Consider the following 21,899-nt stretch of genomic DNA (forward strand, 5'->3'; position numbering starts at 1 on the left):
GTTTCTGTAATCCCTACCCACATCTTTGTATAGAGTGCCTTTGTTAAATGCTTCTCAAATGAACCATTTGAAGCATGCCCCTTTCCTGCCAGGACCCTAACGGATATACCTCCTGTGCAGAGAGACTATAATGCATCTGTTAGTTGGCCTTTGTGTCTTAGATCCTTAAATATTAGCAAAAGCCTGGATGAGGGGGCAGCTGGGTGGCTCAGTCAGTTGAGCATCTATCTGCCTTTGACTCAGGTCATGATCTCAGTGTCCTGGGATCAAGCCCCATGCTCAGCGGGGAGTCTGCCTCTCCTTCTCCATCTGCCCACCCCCCAGCTCATGCTCTCTCTTGTTCTGTCTCCTTCTCTCAAGAGAATAAAAAAAAAAAAAAAAAAAAAAAAGCCTGGCTGGGCATCATCTTCTATTCATTTCTCTGAGCAATTCACTACTCTCATTTTTATGGCTCTAAGTAATTTCATAAATATTTACATGCCTTCTTTCCGCTGGTCCTGTTTGTGAGGTGGGTGAGCATCAGTAGCATTAACACGTGACACAAGGGCTCTTGCTGTATTCAGCATCAACAGAAGCGGTGTCACCTGGGACCTTATAAAAATGTAAATTATTGGGCCCAATCCCAGACCTACTGAATCAGAAATTCGGGGAGTAAGGCCAGCAATCTGTGCAGCTATTTGTGTTCTAACAAGCCTTCCAGAGGATTCTAATACATGCTGAAGTTTGAAAACCACCAATGTAACATATGGTTACATATGTACTTTAATGTAAAGAACCCGGTCCTGTTCTACCCCACCCTCCACGCCACGGGAAAGGACTTTCATTTTTCCAGTTCAGTGGTCTTCTCAGACTGGAGTATGCTAATGCACCAGAATGACCGGTGCAGGAAGCTTGTTCAAGATCCCGATGCCTAGATCCCACACTGGATTCGGTGAGTCAGAATTTCAAGTTTGAGAACCCCTGATCCCTCCATCAGCTCGAAATGGCAAAAACCACATCTGGAATAGACAGAACAAACCGGAAGGAAGAATGTATGTCATCTGGATGTGGTGAGCTCTAAGGAACCAGAATCACCTTTGGACCTGACTTTAGCTTGTTGTGTACTGGCAACAGGAGGAGAAGGTTTCCTATTGTATACAGCTGGATCATGTTCATGGCAACTTTGGATGCAGACAAGAGTCAAATGTCTGACCTGTGTTTTGAAGGTGGCTGCCCTCCCATTCCCCTCTTTCTCATAGACTCTACTCCCATCCACAGCTCCTGCCAAATGGGCATACCATACCGTTATCCCAGGCCACAGATGATTGCATCCAATCAAAATCACTGGCTGGCTAGCCACTAACCAGACTCCTTCTCTCAAAAATGGGTACTAAGGCCTTGCTACTCAAAGAGTGGTCTGCGAACCAGCAGCATCAAGCTATCACCTGGTTTTCTCTGGACCCACCTAGACCTACTGAGTTAGAATCTGCATCCTAACAAGATCCCCAGGTGATTCACATGCAGACTGATATTTGGAAGCTCTGGTTAAAGAGACATAAACATTTTAGAGACTCAGGAGTGGATACTTCAACCCTATCCAGAATTGGTGGTCATTATTTAAAAGTGAGAGCGTGAGAGAGAGCACGAGTGGGGGGAGAAGGGGGGAGCAGAGGGAGAAGCAGACTTCCCGCTGAGCAGGGAACCAGATGCAGGGCTCCATCCCAGGACCCCGGGATCATGACCTGAGGGAAGGCAGACACTTAATGACTGAGCCACCCAGGCGCCCCGGTGGTCAGTTTTGATCAGACAAAATTATGATGGATTCTTAAAGTAATTAAGAAAGCCTGTCTGCTGAAAGCAGGTGGCTATTTGGGAAAATAAGAAGAAAGAAGTAGATATTAGACACATGGAGAAACAGAGAAAGTAGCTGAGTTCTTGAATTTTCTGTATTAGGCTCCCTGACAGCAGGCTTTCTTTCATTTTTTGATCTTGGGTGTCCAGGAGATTTCTGGTTGTATCATTTACAATAAACTTCTCTTTTTACTTTATCTAGCTTGAATGAGTGTCTGTTTCTGGCAACAGATAACTTGCAAAGAGATAAACAAAATCGCAACTAAAAAAAATTAAAACAGATATTTGGAGTCATTTATAGGGTATATTGTATAGGGTATAATTTACGAGTAAATTACCTTTAAAAAAATTTTTAAATAATGATCATTATAAAAATTCCAAAGTTTCAGAGAGAAGCAAAATAGAAAAAAGATCTTTCTTCCCCTAAGAGCCTTCTTCCTATTCCCTAGAGGTAAACAGTTAACAGTGTCTCGTATAACCTTTAATAATTTTTTTGAGGTACCTATAACCACCCCTGTTTTTACCCTTGGCACTGATTAAAGAAAAGAAAGCTGGCTCTCGGTCCCATATTGAACTTGAGTTGGAAGAGGCGAGTCCAATCCCAAAGTGAAGGACCAGGCTCCAAAGGAACCAGAGCAGTTGAGATAGCTGTTTATGGGTGGTTTGAGCTTTGAAACTACAGATGATAGTTCAAGAAAACATTTTGGAAAATGACGCACACTTACAGATGGTGCAGTGATGAGAGACCCCTCCACCAAAAAACGTTCCGGGGGTTTTGGTTTTGTGATTTACTCTTGTGTTGAAGAGGTAGATGCAGCAATGTGTGTCGGACCACACAGGGTTGGTAGGCATGGAACCAAAGAGAGCTGTTTCTAGAGAGGATTCTGTAAAGCCTGGTGCCCATCTCACAGTGAAGAACATTTTTGTCGGTGGTATTAAAGAAGATACAGAAGAATATAACTTGAGAGACTACTTTGAAAAGTATGGCACAATTGAAACCATAGAAGTTACGGAAGTCAGGCAGAGTGGAAAAAAGAGAGGATTTACTTTTGTAACTTTTTAAAAAAAGATTTTATTTATTTATTTGACAGAGAGAGAGCACGAGGAGGGGGAGGGGCAGAGGGAGAGGGGGAAGCAGTCTCCCGGCTGAGCAGGGAGCCTGATGTGGGACTTGATTCCGGGACCCTGGGATCATGACCTGAGTGGAAGACAGATGTTTAACGGACTGAGCCACCCGGGTGCCCTGTTTTTGTAACTTTTGATGATCATCATACAGTTGATAAAATTGTTGTTCAGGAACACCACACTATCAATGGGCATAACTGTGAAGTGGAAAAGGCCCTTTCTAAACAAGAAATGCCGTCTGCTGGATCACAAAGACGTCGTGCATCTGGCAACTTGATGGGTCTGGTGGAGGTGGTGGCAGTGCAAGGGGGGCTCTGGTGGAGGTGGTGGCAGCAGAGGTGGATATGCAGGAGGTGAGGGTCGATATAAAGGATTTGGAGGTGATGGTGGCAACCATGGGGGTGGTCCTGGTCATAGCAGTAGAGGAGGCGATGGTGGCGGGGGCGGACCAGGCTACGGACACCAAGGAGGCAGATGCGGTGGCGGTGGTAGAGGATACAATGGTTACAACGAAGGAGGACATTTTGGAGCTAACTATAGTGGTGGTGGGAATCATAAGGATTTTGGAAATTATAGTGGACAACAGCAATCAAATTGTGGACCCACAAAGGGGGGCAGTTTTAGTGGAAGAAGCTCAGGCAGTCCCTATGGTGCTGGTTATGGATCTGGTGGTGAAGTGGTGGCTACGGCAGCAGAAGGTTCTAAAAAAAAAAAAAAACTCAGAAGAAAAGGGCTACGGTTCTTAGGAGCAGAGAGAGTGAGGAGTTGTTAGGACAGCTGCAGGTTACTCTGAGACAGTCATCCCAAATGCATTAAAGGAACTCTAAAAATCTGCCACAGAAGGAACAATGATCCATAGTCAGAAAAGTTACTGCAGCTTGAACAGGAACCCTTTCTTGGTCAGAGTTCAGGGCCGCACTTTGCAAACAGTGCAGCTATTGATTAAAGCAATGTAGTGTCAATTACATGTACATTCCTGAGGTCTTTTACATGCTGTAGCTGTAGCTGTGTCTTTTTCTTTTTCTTTCCTCACATCTGGTATATTGCCCTGTAAATTGTGGTGGTGGTACCAGAAATTAAAAATTAAGGAATTTTTAACTTTTCTGAAAGAAAAGAAAGAAAGAGCGAGCCAGCTGATCATCTTATTATCAGTATGCCTGGAGAGATACATTTAAACATATCTAACATTTGTTTAACTTACAACTTTTAAAAATGCCCTTCTATAGATTATTATTTATAAAATAGTCTTTGGAGGCCTGCAGTAGGGCAAACGCTGTAACTGTTGTGGATTTGAAGTATGGATATACTCAGGTTTAAAATTATGTTCTCAGTTTTCAGTGAGGCTCATTAAATAAATAGTTACGTGAAAGCTCCTATTGGATTTGCTTTAAAATATTTGAAGACATTATCCATAAGCACACGTAGGAATTTTCTTTTAGAATTTAGTGCTAGGGTAAGACCGCCATCCCTGAGAAATTGGAACACTTCATTTTGTAGCAGGCTGAATCACTGACCATGGTTTTCACTTTTTGCCTCAACTACCAGGGTACTCGGAATCAAATCAGAAATTAACCAAAGCAACTGATTTTTCTTTTTCTTTTTTTTAAAGTGTGCCCCATGTCCAATGTGGGGCTTGAACTCAAGAGATTAGAATCAAATGCTCTACCGACTGAGCCTGCCAAGCGCCCCAAAGCAACTGATTTTTCTAACTGCAGATTTTTCTTTTTTTCCTTGGCAATAAGCTCCTATTTCTATGTCACTATATCATTGTATATTTTGTTTAATTATAAGTTGCTCCAAGTATTTTTGTGAAATTGTTACGGAACCTGGACTGGGTCGCCTGAGGGAAGAACCGAAGGGCACCCAGAGATCTTGGAGGATAGGAGGTTTATTTAACGCTGGCGGGCTCAGAGGACAGAGGTCTCCAAAGGTCTGAGCCCCCAGCACAAAGGGGGAAGTTTATACACTTCTACTTCCGCATACTTAGCACTTTTGGCGCCTGGGCGAAGCGGGACAGGGAGAAGGACCCGGATTGGTGCACGCAGGAGTCAGAGCAGGGAGAAGAACCCGGAAGGACCCCGGGGCAAGGACTGGGATCTCTCCCCGGGCTCTGTGGGCCATTTTAGGACACAGATTTTCCTTATCAGAATAAGAAGTTTAGATAAATATAACCTTTTAAATGGTAGAACCAAGGCACAAACGAAGACTTACCTGTATTTGCTGAGGTATTTGCTGGCAGAGCTGGAGATGGAATTGTGGTTTACTAACTGCTAGTTCATGCAATTTCCTCTGTTCATGTGAGCTGAGTGAGTGGCAAGCTTTTCCCCCTTAATCATAACATATTATGTTTTTAAAAGTATGGCAGTCCTGCAAATATCACAGCTGAATGTTCTTTGAATTGAAAATGTGCTTTAGCTTTTGAAGCCCACCTAGCTTGCCTTAGGTATTGTTTTCAAAGGCAGTTTCTTCACATCTAAGGACCCACCCAATGCTGGGTGCCTGGGTTGTGCCAGCAGGCACAACAAAAGATAACGGCCCTATATTTTCTGCTGAACTAAATGGTCCTTCAAAAATGCAGAACACCATTTTTCCGTCAGCTTCTTTCCAAATGGATGGCAAATACCTACCTTGAATAAAAACTTGTAAGAAGAAAAGACAAACACTTTGGTGGGCCGGGAGGTGAATCATGCTTTAACAAAGGATCAATATAAGTCCTTTTTCTGTTTTGTTTCGCTTTGTTTTGAGAATTCAGTCAGTCTCTATCAGTTACTTAATGAGGATTTTAAAATCTCTCTACTTTAAAAAACTACCCAACTTAATTTATTCTGTTATGAAACATAGCAGGGCTTTTTATTTACCTTTGATAAATATAAAATGTTAAAGAAAGCTACTGGGAAATCTTTTTTTTTTTAATTCCAGGTGAAACACAACAATGTGGAGGATGGTTAATGCCATCTACTTTCATGAGTGTCCTCTGCTGGCAGTTGCCTTGAATTTAAAAATATTAGTAGGCTTCAGGATTTCATTTGTTGACCAAGTAAGTTTTGTTTGTTTGTTTGTTTGACAATTAGGCCTGTACATCTTTATTTTATTTTGTTTGTTTGACAAAGAGAGAGCACACAACCAGGGGGAGCATCAGAGGGATAGGGAGAAGCAGACGCTCCACTGAGCAAGGAGCCCTCTGGGAACTTGATCCTAGGAACTCGGGCGGAAGGCAGATGCTTAACTGACTGAACCACCCAGGCGCCACGACCAAGTAAGTTTTTAATGCGTTAGTAAAAAGAAAAAAAATAATCTGCAGGAAAACAAAAACAAAACAAAACAGATTTTATCTGAAGGATATAAATAAGCAAATATATTAAATATAACAGTATCAGGCATAATTTTATGTTAGGAAGAGAACACTGTTTTACTTTGTAGAGCCTACAAACATTTGTTCAGCAAAGATTTCTTGAGTGGTATTCTGTGAGAGGGACTGTGTCAGCCATTGGGATAACAAAGGTAACACTGGCTTGACCCCACATCAAGGATCCCACAGTCCTGTGAGGGTTGTCAGGACTGCTAACAATTACCACGCGCCGAGGGTTGAGTGCAATGTGAGACTGATGAAGGATAATTGGAAGGCCGCCCGCCCCCGCCCCCCAAGAGGAAACAAAGGAAACAACCTTTGAAAGGATTTTGCCCCACCCGGGAAGGAGCCCTCCACCCTTTCCTACGTGATAGATAAATGACAAAAACCTAATTGGATGAGAGGTTCAGGGAGGGTTAATCAGATTATAACAGCCTGTCAACAAGCCCATAAAACCCCCTAGACTTACAAACTATGGTGGTAACCCCTTCGGGTCCCCTCCCTTCTCCAGAGCTTGATACTGTCACTTTGCTATCACGCAATAAACTTTGCTTTGCTGCCCACCACTCTGTATGGTCTACCACTTTATTCTTCGAAGCAGTGTGACCCAGAACCGTGAGCACCCACTGAGGGAGAAAAAAATCCTGCAACAAAACCAAGGAGGAGGGATGCCTGAATCATCCCGAGGAGGGAGGAGTTAGGAGAGGTACTCTGGAGGAGGTAGGGAAAGGAAGATGAGGAAAGGACAAAGACAGGCAGAGGGAAGAGAACACATGGCAGGTATTTCGAACCATGATAATAAGTTCAGCATTGGCGGGCTATAGCTTAGCACAACATACAGGGCTTGCCAGGAGATGAGGTTGTACAACAGCGGAACTCCAACGTTTTGGTCTCAGGACCTTACATTCTTAAAAATTACTGAGGACCCAGGGAGCTTTTGTTCCTATGGGCTTTATTTATTGATGTTTATTTACCATATTAGGAATTGAAACAAATTTTAAACATAGTTATTCATGTATTTAATTACATGTTAAGCTTAAACTATATTTTATGGAAGACGAAACGCTAAATTTTCCCAACACAAATGAGTGAGGAGTGTGGCATTGTTTTACATCTTTGCAAAAACCCTTTTCATGTCTGGTTTAACAGGAGCAAGCTGGATATTCATATCTGCCGCAACATTCCACCTGTTGAAACACTACATGTCTAGTAGCAGCTGGGAAACTCCACTCATGAAAGGAGAACAGTGGTGAAGGCAAGTAACATCACAGTATCATTATGAGAATTGATTCTGTGGGCCCCCAAGCGTGCCTGGACCACACTTGGAGAGCCCTGGCAGCACAAGTCTGCAGGGACGGGGCCATGAGGGGGAGCGGCCATGAGGGGGCGCTGTGCATGTCACATTTGATGCCCTGAACCTAACCAATGGCCTGAAGGACTTTAAGCTTGGAACTAGAGCAGAGTGTCCAGGTATGGAAAGAAGGCAATGGATTTTGCATGATTGAGATATACATATCTGATATATAAGTATATTTTTATACAAATATCCTATAAATATTAAATACACATATTTTACCTATAAAATATTTGGGAAGTATGGGGCACCTGGGTGGCTCAGGTTGAGCGGCTGCCTTCAGCTCAGGTCATGACCCTGGAGTCCTGGGATCGGGTCCCGCATCGGGCTTCCTGCTCGGCGGGGAGTCTGCTTCTCCCTCTGACCCTCTTCCCTCTCGTGCTCTCTAATTCTCATTCTCTCTCTCTCCCAAATAAATAAATAAAATCTTAAAAAAAATTAAAAAAAATATTTGGGAAGTAGAATTGATTGGACTTGGTGACTGACAAAGTTGAAGGACTAAGGGGCGCCTGGGTGGCTCAGTCGTTAAGCGTCCGCCTTCGGCTCAGGTCATGATCCCAGGGTCCTGGGATAGAGCCCCACGTTGGGCTCCCTGCTCAACGGGAAGTCTGCTTCTCCCTAGGGTCCCCTCTCCAGCTGCTCGTGCACATGCGCTCTCTCTCTCGCTCTCTCTCTCTCTCTCTCTCTATAAAGCACTGGACTGGATGTTATATGAAAACAATGGATCGTGGATCACCACATCAAAAACTAATGATGTATTGTATGGTGACTAACGTAACATAATAAAATAAAATTTAAAAAAAAAATCTTAAAAAATTTGAAGGACTAAGGAGATAAAGGCAACCCTCACAGTCCTAGCTTGGGTGACCAGAGAGAGGGCAGTATGACCAGTGAAAGATAGGCCTAGATAAGGCCGGCCAATGCAGAGGGAGAAGGCAATGTAGGTATTTAGTCTGGGGCTTGTGTACCAGGGCTATCAGATGGCCCAGGAGAGGCATTTAGAATGAGGGTGAAAGCCTGAATCTGAATCTTGTGTGGGGGCAGATTTACCATAAAACTTGAGCTCAAGGCCCCTCACATGCATGGGTCCCATTCAGGGAACTAGAGGGACCCCACTCATAGGTGCACAAGATTATTGCCTTTTTTAAATACACAAGTTAAAATACCTTTAAACTGCAGTTGGTTAGTGTCAGTGACTCCACCCCAGCTTCTCCATCACAAATTCCCTAGGTGTTAGATGCTTAGAGTGCCTGCAGACATTTTGGGCAATCCAGTCAAGGGGAAAATTGAGCTGGCGGTGCATTTAGCTTGGGTTTAGTGGGATATATTTATGTGATTCTCAGCTTCTTCAGCTATTGCTGACTCACGCAGTAGGGGAATAACTTCCAGGAATACCCCTGCCCCTCCCTCTGCTGAAGTATGGGGCCAGATGTATTAAAATATGAACTATTGCACCAGCACCAGAAGTTCAAGGGGTAGTGGAGGAAAAACAAGGTTAAAAAAAAAGAATGTACGGGGCCAGAAGTAATCTCTGGAAAATTCTCCCCATCATCCGATGTACTATAAATGTAAGCAGAGGATTTTGTTCTTGTCAATGACTTCCCAAAATGAAAATTCTCTCCAGGCAGGAATTGTGGAGCATTAAAGATGACTTTAATTCTTTGTCACTCCTTCCAGTAAGCAGTGGTGTCTGCTTCTCCTCCCCTTGAGTCTGGGCTAATCCTATGATTTGCTTTGACCAATGGGATATGGTAGAACGATGCTGGGCAGCTTCCAAACCTGGATCTTAGGAGGTTTTCCTAAGATCAAAAGCTTCCCACTTTTGCACACTCAGAATGTTCCATCATGAAATCCATATGCCATGCTTCTAGAATTCTAATCCAGGAGGAAAGGGCTTGTGCAGGAGAACTGAGTCACCCAGCTAATGGCCAGCAACAACTGCCAGGCACGTAGGGAGCCATCATGACGTTCCAGCTTAGCAGAGCGCACTCTGACTACAGCCCCAGCGGATGATCCACGGGGCTAAGCTTAGTCAACCCAGAATCATGCAGTAACAAATGGCTAGTGTTTTAAATTACTCAGCAATAAATAACCAAAAGAGTATTGCAGTGTTTGGATTGGAAGGAAGATAAAATGGAGATAAAGGACCAAAAGAGAGTTTCTTCTGGACAGGACAGATTTGACTATCTTTATAGAGCTAAGATGAAGGAGTGAGTAGTTCAGTGAAGAGTAAAAGGTCCAGAAGAAAGGGGAGGTACTTTAACACGTCCTTGAATGAGACAATAATGAATTGATCAAGGAGGCAAATTGAGATTCTGGCTTTGATAGAAGACAGGGAACTTCATTCTATTTAAAATAGGTTTTTTTTTTTTTAAATATTTTATTTATTTATTTGACAGAGACACAGCGAGAGAGGGAGCACAAGCATGGGGAGTGGGAGAGGGAGAAGCAGGCTTCCCACGGAGCTGGGAGCCCGATGTGGGGCTCCATCCCAGGACCCTGGGATCATGACCTGAGCGCCTCAAAAAACTTAAAATAAGTTTAATCTGTGGTCAGCAAATAAATATTATTTATTGCATGATTTTTTTAAGTATTTAAATTTTTTTTTTAGTAATCTCTACACCTAATGTGGGGCTCAAACTCACAACTCCGAGATCCCATGCTCTTCCCAGCTGAATCAGCGAGGTGCCCCTATTGCATGAATTTAACTGGAATAAAGAACATAGAATTTGATTCCCTATTAAAAAATGAGACCAGAAAGAAGACAATCTCCTGAAAGTGGTAGAATTGCTTTAAGTGGTTAAAAGTTTCTTAAGTTCTTAAGTTGACTTCCATGGAACACTTAGTAAAATGTGTTACATAGATCATTCTTTAGGGCAGTTTGCAACAGTTTTATTTAACAGGGTAAAAACCTCGGTGAATATCTGTTAAGAAAAATACAGGAAGGACTTGAGCTATGGAGGGAAGAAAAATAAAAAGACTTCACCTTAACTGATGTGATAAAATGTTTGGTGTCCAGGAGTGAACGGTCACGAAAGAATTCTTGGGACGGCTTCAGTGCAAAAAACATGGTTTTAGTAAGGCACGGGGGCAAGACCTGTGGGCAAGAAGAGCTGCACTAGGGTTGTGACAGGTGACTGATTATATATACTTTTAAGTTGGGAGGGGGTTAAGGATAGTGTATATCTCTAAGGAATTTGGAAGCAAGGTTTTCAGGAACTTGAGGGGCTAGCTGCTGTTTAAGATAAGGTCATTTGCTACTGTCTAGTAAAACCTTAGTCTTCAGAGCCTTCAGATGTATATCAGTGCTCCATATGTTAGGAAGATGATTGCTAACATATATCTTGGGGGAGGAGGGTAGATAAAGCAAGTTTACAAAAGGATTTTTCTATGTTAAGACTTACAGGATCCTGGAGGTCAGGCTAATGTCAAGCTAAGGTTGCCCTTTGCCTCTAGCAATGTATTAATATTGAGACAGTTGAGTTCCTGCAGGAAGGTCACCCTGCCTGTCTTAAGTACTTGTCAGTGGGCTGCAAAGGAAATTTAATTTTTTTCTTCATTTCTTTTGCCTTTGTTCTCCACATCATTATCCATGCTCTCAAAAAATTTTTTTTTTTGCTTTAAAATTTAGTAGTTAGGGACGCCTGGGTGGCTCAGTCGGTTAAGTGTCTGCCTTCGGCTCAGGTCAGGATCCTGTGGTCCTGGGATCGAGTCCGCGTCGGGCTCCCTGCTCAGTGGGGAGCCTACTTCTCCCTCTGCCTGCCGCTCCCCCTGCTTGTGTGTTCTCTCTCTCTCTCTCCCCCTTTCTGATGAATAAATAAATAAAATCTTAAAAAAGAATAAATAAAATTTAGTTAAAAACAGATATGAGATTACTTTGAATTATTTAATTTTTCTTGGGAATGTTTAGTTTTTAAGCTAAGTAATTTTAGTCTAAAGTAAGTAGTTTTTATGACATAAACTTAATTTACTTCTAAAAGAAACACATGAAAAATAAAACCTAATTCTTATAAGCTCAGTTTTTCTCAGTGAGGATTTATTTGTTCAAAAATGCTTTTTGAGGGGCACCTGGGTGGCTCAGTCGGTTGAGCGTCCAATTCTTGATTTCGGCTCAGGTCATGATCTCAGAGTTGTGAGATTGAGCCTCGCATCAGGCTCTGCACTAGGAATGGAATGGAGTCTGCCTGGGATTCTCTCTCCCTCGCCCTCTGCCCCCACCTCTCTCTCTCCCCCTCTTTAAAAAAAACAAAAGCAACACATTTTCATAGTCCACTGTGTGCTCTGTTCTAAGTGCTGAAGAAACAGGAATGAACAAAATAAAGTCCCTGCCTTCATGGAGCTTACATTTAAATATGAGGAAAACAGAAAACAATCAAATACCGAGAATTGCAGATGGAGAAGTGAGATGGCAAACGGGCAGCAATCAACAGCAATCAGAAGGGGCTAAAGAAAGCCTGGTCCCTGGAAGGGGGGGTCTCGTTTGGGCAGACAGTCTCTCCAGAAGGTGGGGCTCTCAACCTCCTGTCAACAGTGGGCTAGCTGTGAGAAAATCTGGGGGAGGAGCCTTCCACACAAGACACAAGATGTCACCAGCCTCTCTAATGACACAAGATGCTGGTTCTAATGTGACATGGCTACGCAGTAGAAATCATATTTATGTCGCAAGTCTCTGAGATCTGGGGATGCTGGTACTGACACCAACATCTTCTAGATGTTTAAATACAGGATCTATTGGAAAATAGGAGAGGGTATAAAAAAAAATGGGGGATAAAAAATGCCAATCACAAGAGAAACAATATTAAAACACACAGAGTACATCTTCAATGCTCCAAAGAATTGCTGCAACTGTTAGTGGGTCTCTCCAACAAAATATAGCCCTACCCCAGAGGTTTTGTTGGAGAAGATGAAAAAACTAAAATTGAGTAGAAAAACATAATTTACACACAGGTATGTGACCGTTTAGAACCAATATGAACAATTCACTTTGAATTTTAAACATTCCTATAACATTGATATAAACTCAGCATAATAAACTCAAGTGTGAAATTATTAGATTTGCTTGTAAAGTCAGGGTCAATTTGAAACATTTCCTCCAGTGAAAGTTGATACTTCTGTGGCTAAACTACTTCAAATCTAAATTCATTTGTACCAGGGTCATCCCTTTCTAATATGTGTACTGAAAGTCCCCGAATAGTCTCAGGGCCTGCCTCACTTTGGCAAAGATTCTAGTCAGTCCAAGAAAGGATTCCCCAACATGAGCAACACATACTGGATCCAGACACAAAATGAATGTCATCAAGGAGGCCACCGACCAACCTCTCAGGGATCAAAAGGTAGCTGGGAGACTTCGGTGGGCAGATTTGGGCAGAGCTGTGGCTAGGGATCCGAGATACAGAGAGAGAGATAGGAACCAGAAAAGGAGACAAGAAGTAAAAGAGGCACATTCCCAGATGGAGCCATTTTATTTCTAAACTTGAGTCGAAACAGATACAGACTTTCCTGCCTCCACTGTGGATTTTCATCTTATAAAATAGATTTGCTACCCAAAATCCTTCATAAAAATCTGCCTTCCTCTTGGCAGTGGGAAATAAGCAAAAAGTCAAAGGTTAAGAGGTCATGCATAAAATATCATAGCCAACAAGATAATTATACAATAGTCTCAAATTCTTCACAAATTAATGATAAAACATTAAGACTAATTTACACTCCACGATATTCGCAGCACTTCAAGGTTTTTTTCTTCATATATTTATGTTCATATTTCACAAACAACAATACTACAAAAAGACTATCAACTTTTCCATAAAATAAGAAAACAAAACAAAGCCATCATACTATAAAATCAATCTGCGGAGCATAAACTTTTTAATATAAGAACAAAAATTAAAAGACAGCGAATTCACCCAAACTAAGATATCTTCACCATAAACTCTGTAGGCGTCCCGAAGGAGTTCTTAGCACTCAGATTTTTGGTTGGTTTAACCTCTCTTGTACCTACTGGTTTTTGTGTATCCTGATCCCAACTGTTATTATTCCAGGGAGAATTTCAAGAAAGAACTTCAAGGGCGCCTGGGTGGCTCAGTTGGTTAAGTGACTGCCTTCGGCTCAGGTCATGATCCTGGAGTCCCGGGATCAAGTCCCGCATCAGGCTCCCTGCTCGGCGGGGAGTCTGCTTCTCCCTCAGACCCTCTTCCCTCTCGTGCTCTCTCTCTCTCATTCTCTCTCTCTCTCAAATAAATAAATAAATAAAAATCTTTAAAAAAAAAAGAAAGAACTTCAAGCAAGGTTTGAGGTGGGATCCAGTTTAAGTCATTAGACAAATTATTCACACACAAAAAAAGCTTTAATGAAACTCAAGTGTTTCGTTCGGAACAGTAGTTGGCCCTTTTTCTTTCACTCCCTTCTCATCCAAGAGAACCCTTTAAAGATCTAGAATCATTTGTTGTCTGTAATTACTATAACATTTGGCTCATAATTCTGGGCGAAAATATGCCATTTTAAGAAACTCTTTGCATGTATATTTTCCTTGCTTTCTAGAGGTAGATAACCTCAAACTAAGGCCCAGACATTGGTCCCTTCAAACGGTATTAAAAAAACCCAATAGTACTAAAAGAGGAGAGTAGCTGTCAAAGAGTAAGAACCAAAATCCTGGTTTTTTAGAAAAACAAAATCTTTGATGAGATTTGTGTCTATGTATATGAAAAAATGACCTGCAAAAAAACCCATAGAAAACAAACAAACAAACAAAAAAAACCACTGGAGAAGAAGCCAATACAATTTTCCAGTCTGACAAAATGGTTGGAATTTACAGTTGGAAGAGACCTCATAGATTAATTCAAATCACTGATTTTAGAGGGAAGGGGGAAAAGGCCCAGAAATGGTCAATGACTTGTCTCCGTCCATTAGCATGTTAATCTGCATGATTATTTTTTAGACATACACAGGCACACATGCATACACACATATTTTTACATAAAATGCTACTGGCTTGTATAATAAATGAAAAATAAGGGTGCACATTTTCACTGATTTCATTGCAGAAGTGGGAAGTGCCCCCCTTTCAAACAAGCAAAAAGGTTTCACTTCCTCTCCATCCTGTCCATTGATGGATGGGCCATATCATGACCTGCTGTCCTGCTCCCTTCTGCAACCCCTGCAAAGGGCAGGGGGTCGGGGGCAGGGGGAGCATGGTCAGAATGGCAGGAAGGAGGGCAGAGGTACTCAACCCAGAACTGGAGTCCCTTGCAATTCCGAAGATGTTCCCACTGGCGGTGAAGGCTTTACATGAAGTCAAGGTTGGGCTATCGTAAATTCGAGACCAGGCTGGAAGGAGATAAAAAGAGGTGAAGGCACCAGGTGCAGATGTATGCGTCACCCAGGAGAATATGAGTTAGCGTTCCTCTGACCATAGAGGGCAGAAATGAGCAGTGTGTGTCTTACCTAAGTTACTGAACTATAAACTTAGACGACTACACCAGGTGTAGTCATAGTTTCTAATTATTTTAATTTGTGATTGCTTATAAACATCAAAATATTTAAGCCTAATGTGCAGAAATATTAATAGCTACTTTACCTCTTTCCATAAAATTACACGTGGATATAATTCTAAGGTAGTTTTTTAAAAAATATGATTTTTAATATTCATTATAGACGTTATTCTGAAAAATCTTAAGTCTAGCTGCATATATTAACATTAAATAACTTAAAAAATAAACAATACATTATATATACCAAAATAGCCTCATTTTAAAGCCATGTAAGTGAAAAAATTGAGTTTTTAAGAATAAACTAGACCCTCTAAAGGTATTTTTCATAATTTCAGTATTAAACGTATCTTCTTTTCTGACTATGCCGAATATATTACACACTGCTCTTGGTAATTTATGTCAGAAATATTCATTACGAAAATAAATAGGTTGGTTCATTTGTCTGTTTTACTTGTTCTGTAATGAAAAATTTATCCTACATCTAAATGAATTTGCTCCCAGAAGATCACCCCCACGGAGACAGCTAACCAAAACACTTAACAATGTAAAGATATCCAGTCCATGTGACTCTCTATTTTCTAATAATAGTGGTAAAAAGCAACTTTCAAGTCTCATTCTAATCCAACTGGACTTACAGATAACTCTCACGCTCTAAAGGAAGAAAGTCATTTGAGAAACTTGTCCTTGCTGGAACCCCAGCACTGGCCTTTACGTGCACACAAGTTAACACTGCTCTGAATTTAAAGCAAACCCTAGCAAGTTGAAGAAGAGCCCACATTTTCTTTACTCATTAAGGGTCACTATGTCATCCACAGCTGGAAGAATTTCTTCTAGAAAGAATTTCTTGATGAAGACAGAACCCAAAGCTATTTCGGCTCCTCATCCTGCTCTCTGCAGCCGTGAGTAATGGTAGCAGTTGGGCTAAAACAAAAAGAACAGACACTGGCCCATCTTGAGAACCAGCTTCAGACATTTTGTATGGAGGTTAGTCAAATGCATTTCCCAAAATTAAATTAACATAAGGTATGCAAGGAATAGAGATTCCATCACTCAGAAGTCACAAGGGGAAATCAGTCAATTAAAAAGTGCATCTCTTTCCAAAGCAAGTGCAGGAGGTCAAGAGGGGCTCAAGCATTCTAGAAATGTTACTTGTTTACAGGTTTTGATCCAGCCACTTGATGTAACTATCCCTAGTCCGGATTCCGACTGAGAAGTTGGTGGGCCAGCTGGTGAAAATCATGCAGCCGTGGAAACCATCCTCAAAGTGATCTAGGGTCACCTGCACACCTGCACTCTCCAGACGCTTGGCATACATGATCCCATCATCTCTTAGGACGTCATGCTCACACGTCAGAATATAGGTCTTTGGGAGGTGCCGCAGGACTTCCTGCTCTGCAATGAGTGGGGCTGCCCGGGCATCCAGCAGCTGAGGGATCTCCTGCACAATCCTGGCATCGCCAGTGGTCTGCATGACAGGCTTGTAGTCCTTTGTGATGGAGGCAGGCAAGAGGGACGTCCAGTTTAGACGGGCCCTGAGGGCAACCGCCTCTTCCACGTCAAGTGAAGTGTGGTTGTTAACTATCATTGCCTGGACAAAGTCATAGTTGCCTTGGAAGTAGTCCACCCAGTACTTCACCATGACATAACGGGGCAGGATTGGTGTGTTCACATTTTGCTGATAAGAGGGTGTGTTAAAATCTAAAGCCTGAAGAACCGGGTAAATTAAAGCTTGCACCTTGAGCTTGTTTTTGAGGTTGGCATCTTGAGTAAACTGGAGAAGAGGAAGCAAACACATTATTTCTTTTTGCATGGCTCCTTTTACAGAAACCACACCTTATAAAGTAGCTTTATGCCTTACTTTGCATCAAGCAAAGGGTATAAGTGTGAAATTTCTACCAGCCATGGGATTAAGTAATGTAGTTTAAAAAATAAAACTTCCCTACCACCAACCATACCACCACCCCGATCAAGCTGCTGGATATTTACTAAGAAGGGTATGATGTTTGAGTGGACACTGCAGATGTATGCGATCTCTTAGGTCTTTAAACCCCCATGCACACTTTACTTGTCTCTATTCTTTGGCACTAGCACACCTTGCCGGGGTAAGACGGTTGGATAACGTGTGAACCTTATTTAGTTCGGTATTCTCTGCAAGGCCCCAAAAGGCAATGGCTTCCTGGAGAGAAACAAACTAGTCTTACCCTTCCAGAGGAGAGGGGTAGGAAAAGCTAAAGGAACAGACAATGGGACTCCAAAGTGTCTGCGAAGGACCTCGGGATATCTCCTCTGATGAGCAGTTAGTATTCACACTGGGTGAGAGAGAATTTAAATGGTGCTGGCAACATGCCCTCCATTCTCCTCAATGAGCATGCACCCAAGAGTTGAGGAGTCACGTCATTCACGTGAAATGGGAACGTGAATGCATCCCCTACCTCAGCAGATCTCAATTCCCCCAAGCCCCTGCAAAATGCGAACATACTGCCTCATTTTAGACACGAGAACTGTGTCTAAAACGATATATATTTTCTTTTTAAAGATTTTATTTATTTGACAGAGATACAGCGAGAGAGAGAACACAAGCAGGGGGAGTGGGAGAGGGACAAGCAGGCTTCCCGCGGAGCAGGGAGCCTGATGCGGGGCTCGATCCCAGGACCCTGGGATCATGACCTGAGCTGAAGGCAGACGCTTAACGACTGAGCCACCCAGGCGCCTCAAATGATATATATTTTCATGTAACCTCTGAAAGGCAGCTAACTAGGTCACTGTGTTTTATAGGCAACTAAACAATCTTCAACGTCACTTTAGCCACATGCAATTTTGTTTCACGTCAGAATTTAGAACCCCATCCCCAGGGAAGATGTAACTGCTCTGTCAAAGCAAAAGGAAATGATCGGTTAATGGTACTATTAATATGTGCCAGGAATTGTATATACATCATTTCACTAAGTTCTGGCAACAGCCCTGCAATCAGATGGCATTATCCTCATTTTCCTGAAGCTTAGAGATGTTAAGGTGCTTGCCCAAAGCCCTATAGCTCTCAAAGCAGGGGGACTGGATTCCATCCCAGTTCTCATTGTAAAGCCCATGATGCTCTCACCCTGCTACATCGGCACTTCCTTCTTACCGCATTTGGACACAGGTACAGCAACTCTGACAATACCAGAGAACAAAGGTCTTTACATACAGCAAAGGAGAAGAAACCAAGGTGCACCACAGATAAAAAGGTGGATGCTATTTGAGAATACCAAAAGAAATTTGGAGGCGAGAAGACAGAGCTCGTGTTCTAAACTTATTTAATCCATCAGAGGAAGAAAATGTACTTATCTTTGAATTTATGCAGCTGCCCAAAATTCTGGGTGCTCTTAGACCTAGATAGTTTCCAAAGAATTTAACCAGGTAAGCCCAAATGAACTTGTGGGATAACTTTCAAAGTGGCTGACCCATTTTAATTTTTTTTGTTTGTATTTAAAAAAAAAAAAAAAACTCTGGGAAACGCTTTTTAACTTCTCCATTTACCTCAAAGTCCTAAGGAAGCAATCTTAGCAATTGGAATTTAAGCACAAAGACCCCCATTTTTCAGGTCCAACATAGACAAGAAGCCAGGGATACTTGATTTCCATGCATATCCCTGAGCAGCAAGAGAGCCCTATAAAACATTAGACCTTTTTCTCATATTAATCGTAATCAGGGCCTTTCCAAGGACTGAGAGATGACACTTCTTTCATTCACCCCTCTTCCTACTTCAAAAAGATCTGAGAACTCTCCAAGTGCAGGCTTCTGAATAACTTGGCCCCCTACTGACCAGCCCACCTGCTAGGCCTTTGCCATACATGGTGGAGAATATTTGTCTGTCTGTCTGCAGGAGGTTAGCCGGCGCCCTCCTACCTCCAGCACCGAAGGGCAGTATCTATTACCTGCTGGCCCAGAGCAGCGGCCAAATTCCCACCAGCACTGTCACCAGAGATGCCAATTCTGTCTGGGTCAACCGAATACTTGTGTAAGACTTCCGGCTGCAGGAAATACTTCGTGGCACGCACAACATCGTGAATTTGTGCAGGAAAATAAACTTTTGGAACTAGCCTGTATCTGTGAAGACAAAAGTTGTATTCATTTAAGGACTTCACCAAGTCTTTATAGGCCATTTAAGATTTAAGGGGAAACTGGCTCTTTTGACACAGAAATAAGCAAGTGAAGAATTAAAATAAATATAAAGGGGTGCCTGGCTGGCTCAGTCGGTAGAGCACGTGACTCTTGATCTCAGGGTTTTGAGTTCGAGCCCCACATTGGGCACAAAGCTTACTTTAAAAAATAATAATAAAATATAAAAATGAACCATTCATTTTCTTTTTTAAAAAAAGATTTTATTTATTTATTTGCCAGAGAGAGAGAGAGAGCACAAGCAGGGGGAGCGGCAGGCAGAGGGAGAAGCAGGCCCCCCCTGAGCAAGGAACCCGATGCGGGGGCTCGGTCCCAGGACCCTGGGATCATGACCTGAGCTAAAGGCAGCCGCTTACCTGACTGAGCCACGGAGGCATCCTGAACCATTCATTTTCTTGCAAATCAAATACTTAGTTTAAGAATGTAATGCTTTTGTATTAGTAATAGTCCTCCCCCACTTTTTTTTATGATCAGCCACCACACAAAACAAACACCTAGACCACCACAATGGAAAAACAACAAAATTTCAAAGTTAAAGGTGGGTGTTGATTATTAAGATATGGGTAGTGCTACGGTGAGCGAGCGCTGTGAATTGTGCAAGACTGTTGAATCACAGTTCTGTACTTCTGAAACAAATAACGCAACATATTTTAAGAAAAAAGAAAAAGAAGAAGATAATAGGAGAGGAAGAAAAGGGGAGTATGTCAGAGGGGGAGACGAACCATGAGAGATGATGGACTCTGAGAAACAAACTGAGGGTTCTAGAGGGGAGGGGGGTAGGGGGATGGGTTAGCCTGGTGATGGGTATTGAGGAGGGCATGTTCTGCATGGAGCACTGGGTGTTATGAACAAACGATGAATCATGGAACACTGCACCAAAAACTAATGATGTAATATATGGTGATTAACATAACAATAAAAAAATTAAAAAAAAAAGATATGGGTAGAACCACAATAGATTTTGACATTTTATTTCTGGAAGTCAGTGTCTCATGGCTCCATATGGTACCCTTCATGATTTACCTGAGAAATATAGTAAAACTGTACTCCAATGAAGAGGTCATGCCAGCCTGACATTAAACCCAGGCAATGAATTCACTCCCTGGGAGGATGGAACTGAAAGGCTAGCTGCCAACCAGCAAAAAGGAAGCCAAGTCCGCCAGACGGCCAGGACAGTTCTGAGGCTTCTCCTTTCACCCCACTTTGTAATATCAGAGTCCCTTTGGGACCCTACTCTGTACACTTTGTAGGAGTCCTATGCCGTTAAGAGTTCCAAAGAACCTAGTTTTGTCAAACGCCCCACCCATAATATCATCTTACAAATCTGTATCTGCTGGTAGACTGGGCCTGGAGAACCCTCTATCTCCTCCTCCTTTCGTCCTTAATCCTCACTCATCCTTTAAGCCTCACTCAAGGGTTTGGCCACCTCTAGGTAGAGTTCCTTGATTAAAACTCCACTCACTTTCGGGGCGGAGCTGGGTACCACTCCTTGATAATTCTACGTGCTGGGGTAGATTACTGTTCTTTCTGCCTCATCTTAAAACGATTGCTTTATGTATTTCCTCTAAAAAGTGTGTGCTCTGATATCAAGACTGTGTTTTATTCATCACTGTGTTCCCAGTATCCATCCATGTGCTAGGCACATATCATCCATCCAGTAAACCCTTTTTGAGAATTAACACCTTCCTTTTGCCGACAAAAGAAACTGAGGCACCGACAAGTTACTTTATTTGTGAAATAAGTCAAGCACAGATAAAAACAAGGTGGGATAGAAACTAATTACTTAAACTCTAATATTAAGAACTCAGGTCTAGGGGAGGGGGGTTGGGGGATGGGTTAGCCTGGTGATGGGTATTAAAGAGGGCACGTTCTGCGTGGAGCACTGGGTGTTATGCACAAACAATGAATCATGGAACACTACATCAAGAACTAATGATGTAATGTATGGTGATTAACATAACAATAAAAATTTAAAAAAAAGAACTCAGGTCTTTTAATTTCCATTTTATAATTAACATACTTATTCTCGGAAACTAATTGTTCCCCCATCTAAAATCTAGCTAGTTAATTAAGTATCTTGACATTCAGTACAGATACAATCAAATGGACAAATATTTGTGAAATACTCCAAGAAGTAGTGAACATTGACCTGGTTACTCAAGAATGACTGCATTTGGAAAATTCTAAATGCAATAAAAAAAAATTCCCTTAGTGGTTGCCTTATAACGGACTAAATGATTTTTCTAACTTCTTTTTTTTTTCCATCTGTGGATCAATTAATCATCCAAAATATTTTTTTCTCCCGTTGAATTTCATTATGTCCTACAGCGCCTGCTATACTATTGGTTAGAGTGAAAGGAGCAGGAGTACACCATTTTGTCCACTAGATGGCGCCATCTCATAGGATTCCATTTACCCCCAGTTGTAGGACAAGATCTCAATTTTCAACTTCAGTTTCACCAAGCTGAATTTTTTTTTTTTTAAGAGAGAGGGAGAGAGAGGAGGGAGGGGCAGAGGGAGAGAGAGAGAGAGAGAGAGAATCTTAAGCATGCTCCACGCCTAGGGTGGAGCCCTACATGAGGCTCCTCAATCTCAC

The 21,899-nt window shown here is 42.1% G+C and overlaps 1 protein-coding gene and 1 pseudogene across 3 annotated transcripts in view; one reads left to right on the forward strand and one right to left on the reverse strand.

The window, feature by feature from the left end:
- Positions 1-982: 982 nt before the first annotated feature.
- Positions 983-3,660, forward strand: LOC113915946 (annotated as a pseudogene).
- Positions 3,661-13,101: 9,441 nt separating this feature from the next.
- The window catches only part of NCEH1 (neutral cholesterol ester hydrolase 1), a 46,265-nt gene continuing 37,467 nt past the window's right edge, over positions 13,102-21,899 (reverse strand). For all 3 annotated transcript variants that reach the window (XM_027583910.2, XM_027583912.2, XM_027583913.2), the window contains 2 exons: positions 19,060-19,231; positions 13,102-16,916 (listed from right to left, as the gene is read on the reverse strand). In XM_027583910.2, the coding sequence (XP_027439711.1) occupies positions 16,299-16,916; positions 19,060-19,231 (790 nt within the window). In that variant the 3' untranslated portion in view covers positions 13,102-16,298. The remainder of the gene's footprint in view (positions 16,917-19,059; positions 19,232-21,899) is intronic.

Source organism: Zalophus californianus, chromosome 1, assembly GCF_009762305.2.
Source record: "Zalophus californianus isolate mZalCal1 chromosome 1, mZalCal1.pri.v2, whole genome shotgun sequence".
Lineage (NCBI taxonomy): Eukaryota > Metazoa > Chordata > Mammalia > Carnivora > Otariidae > Zalophus > Zalophus californianus.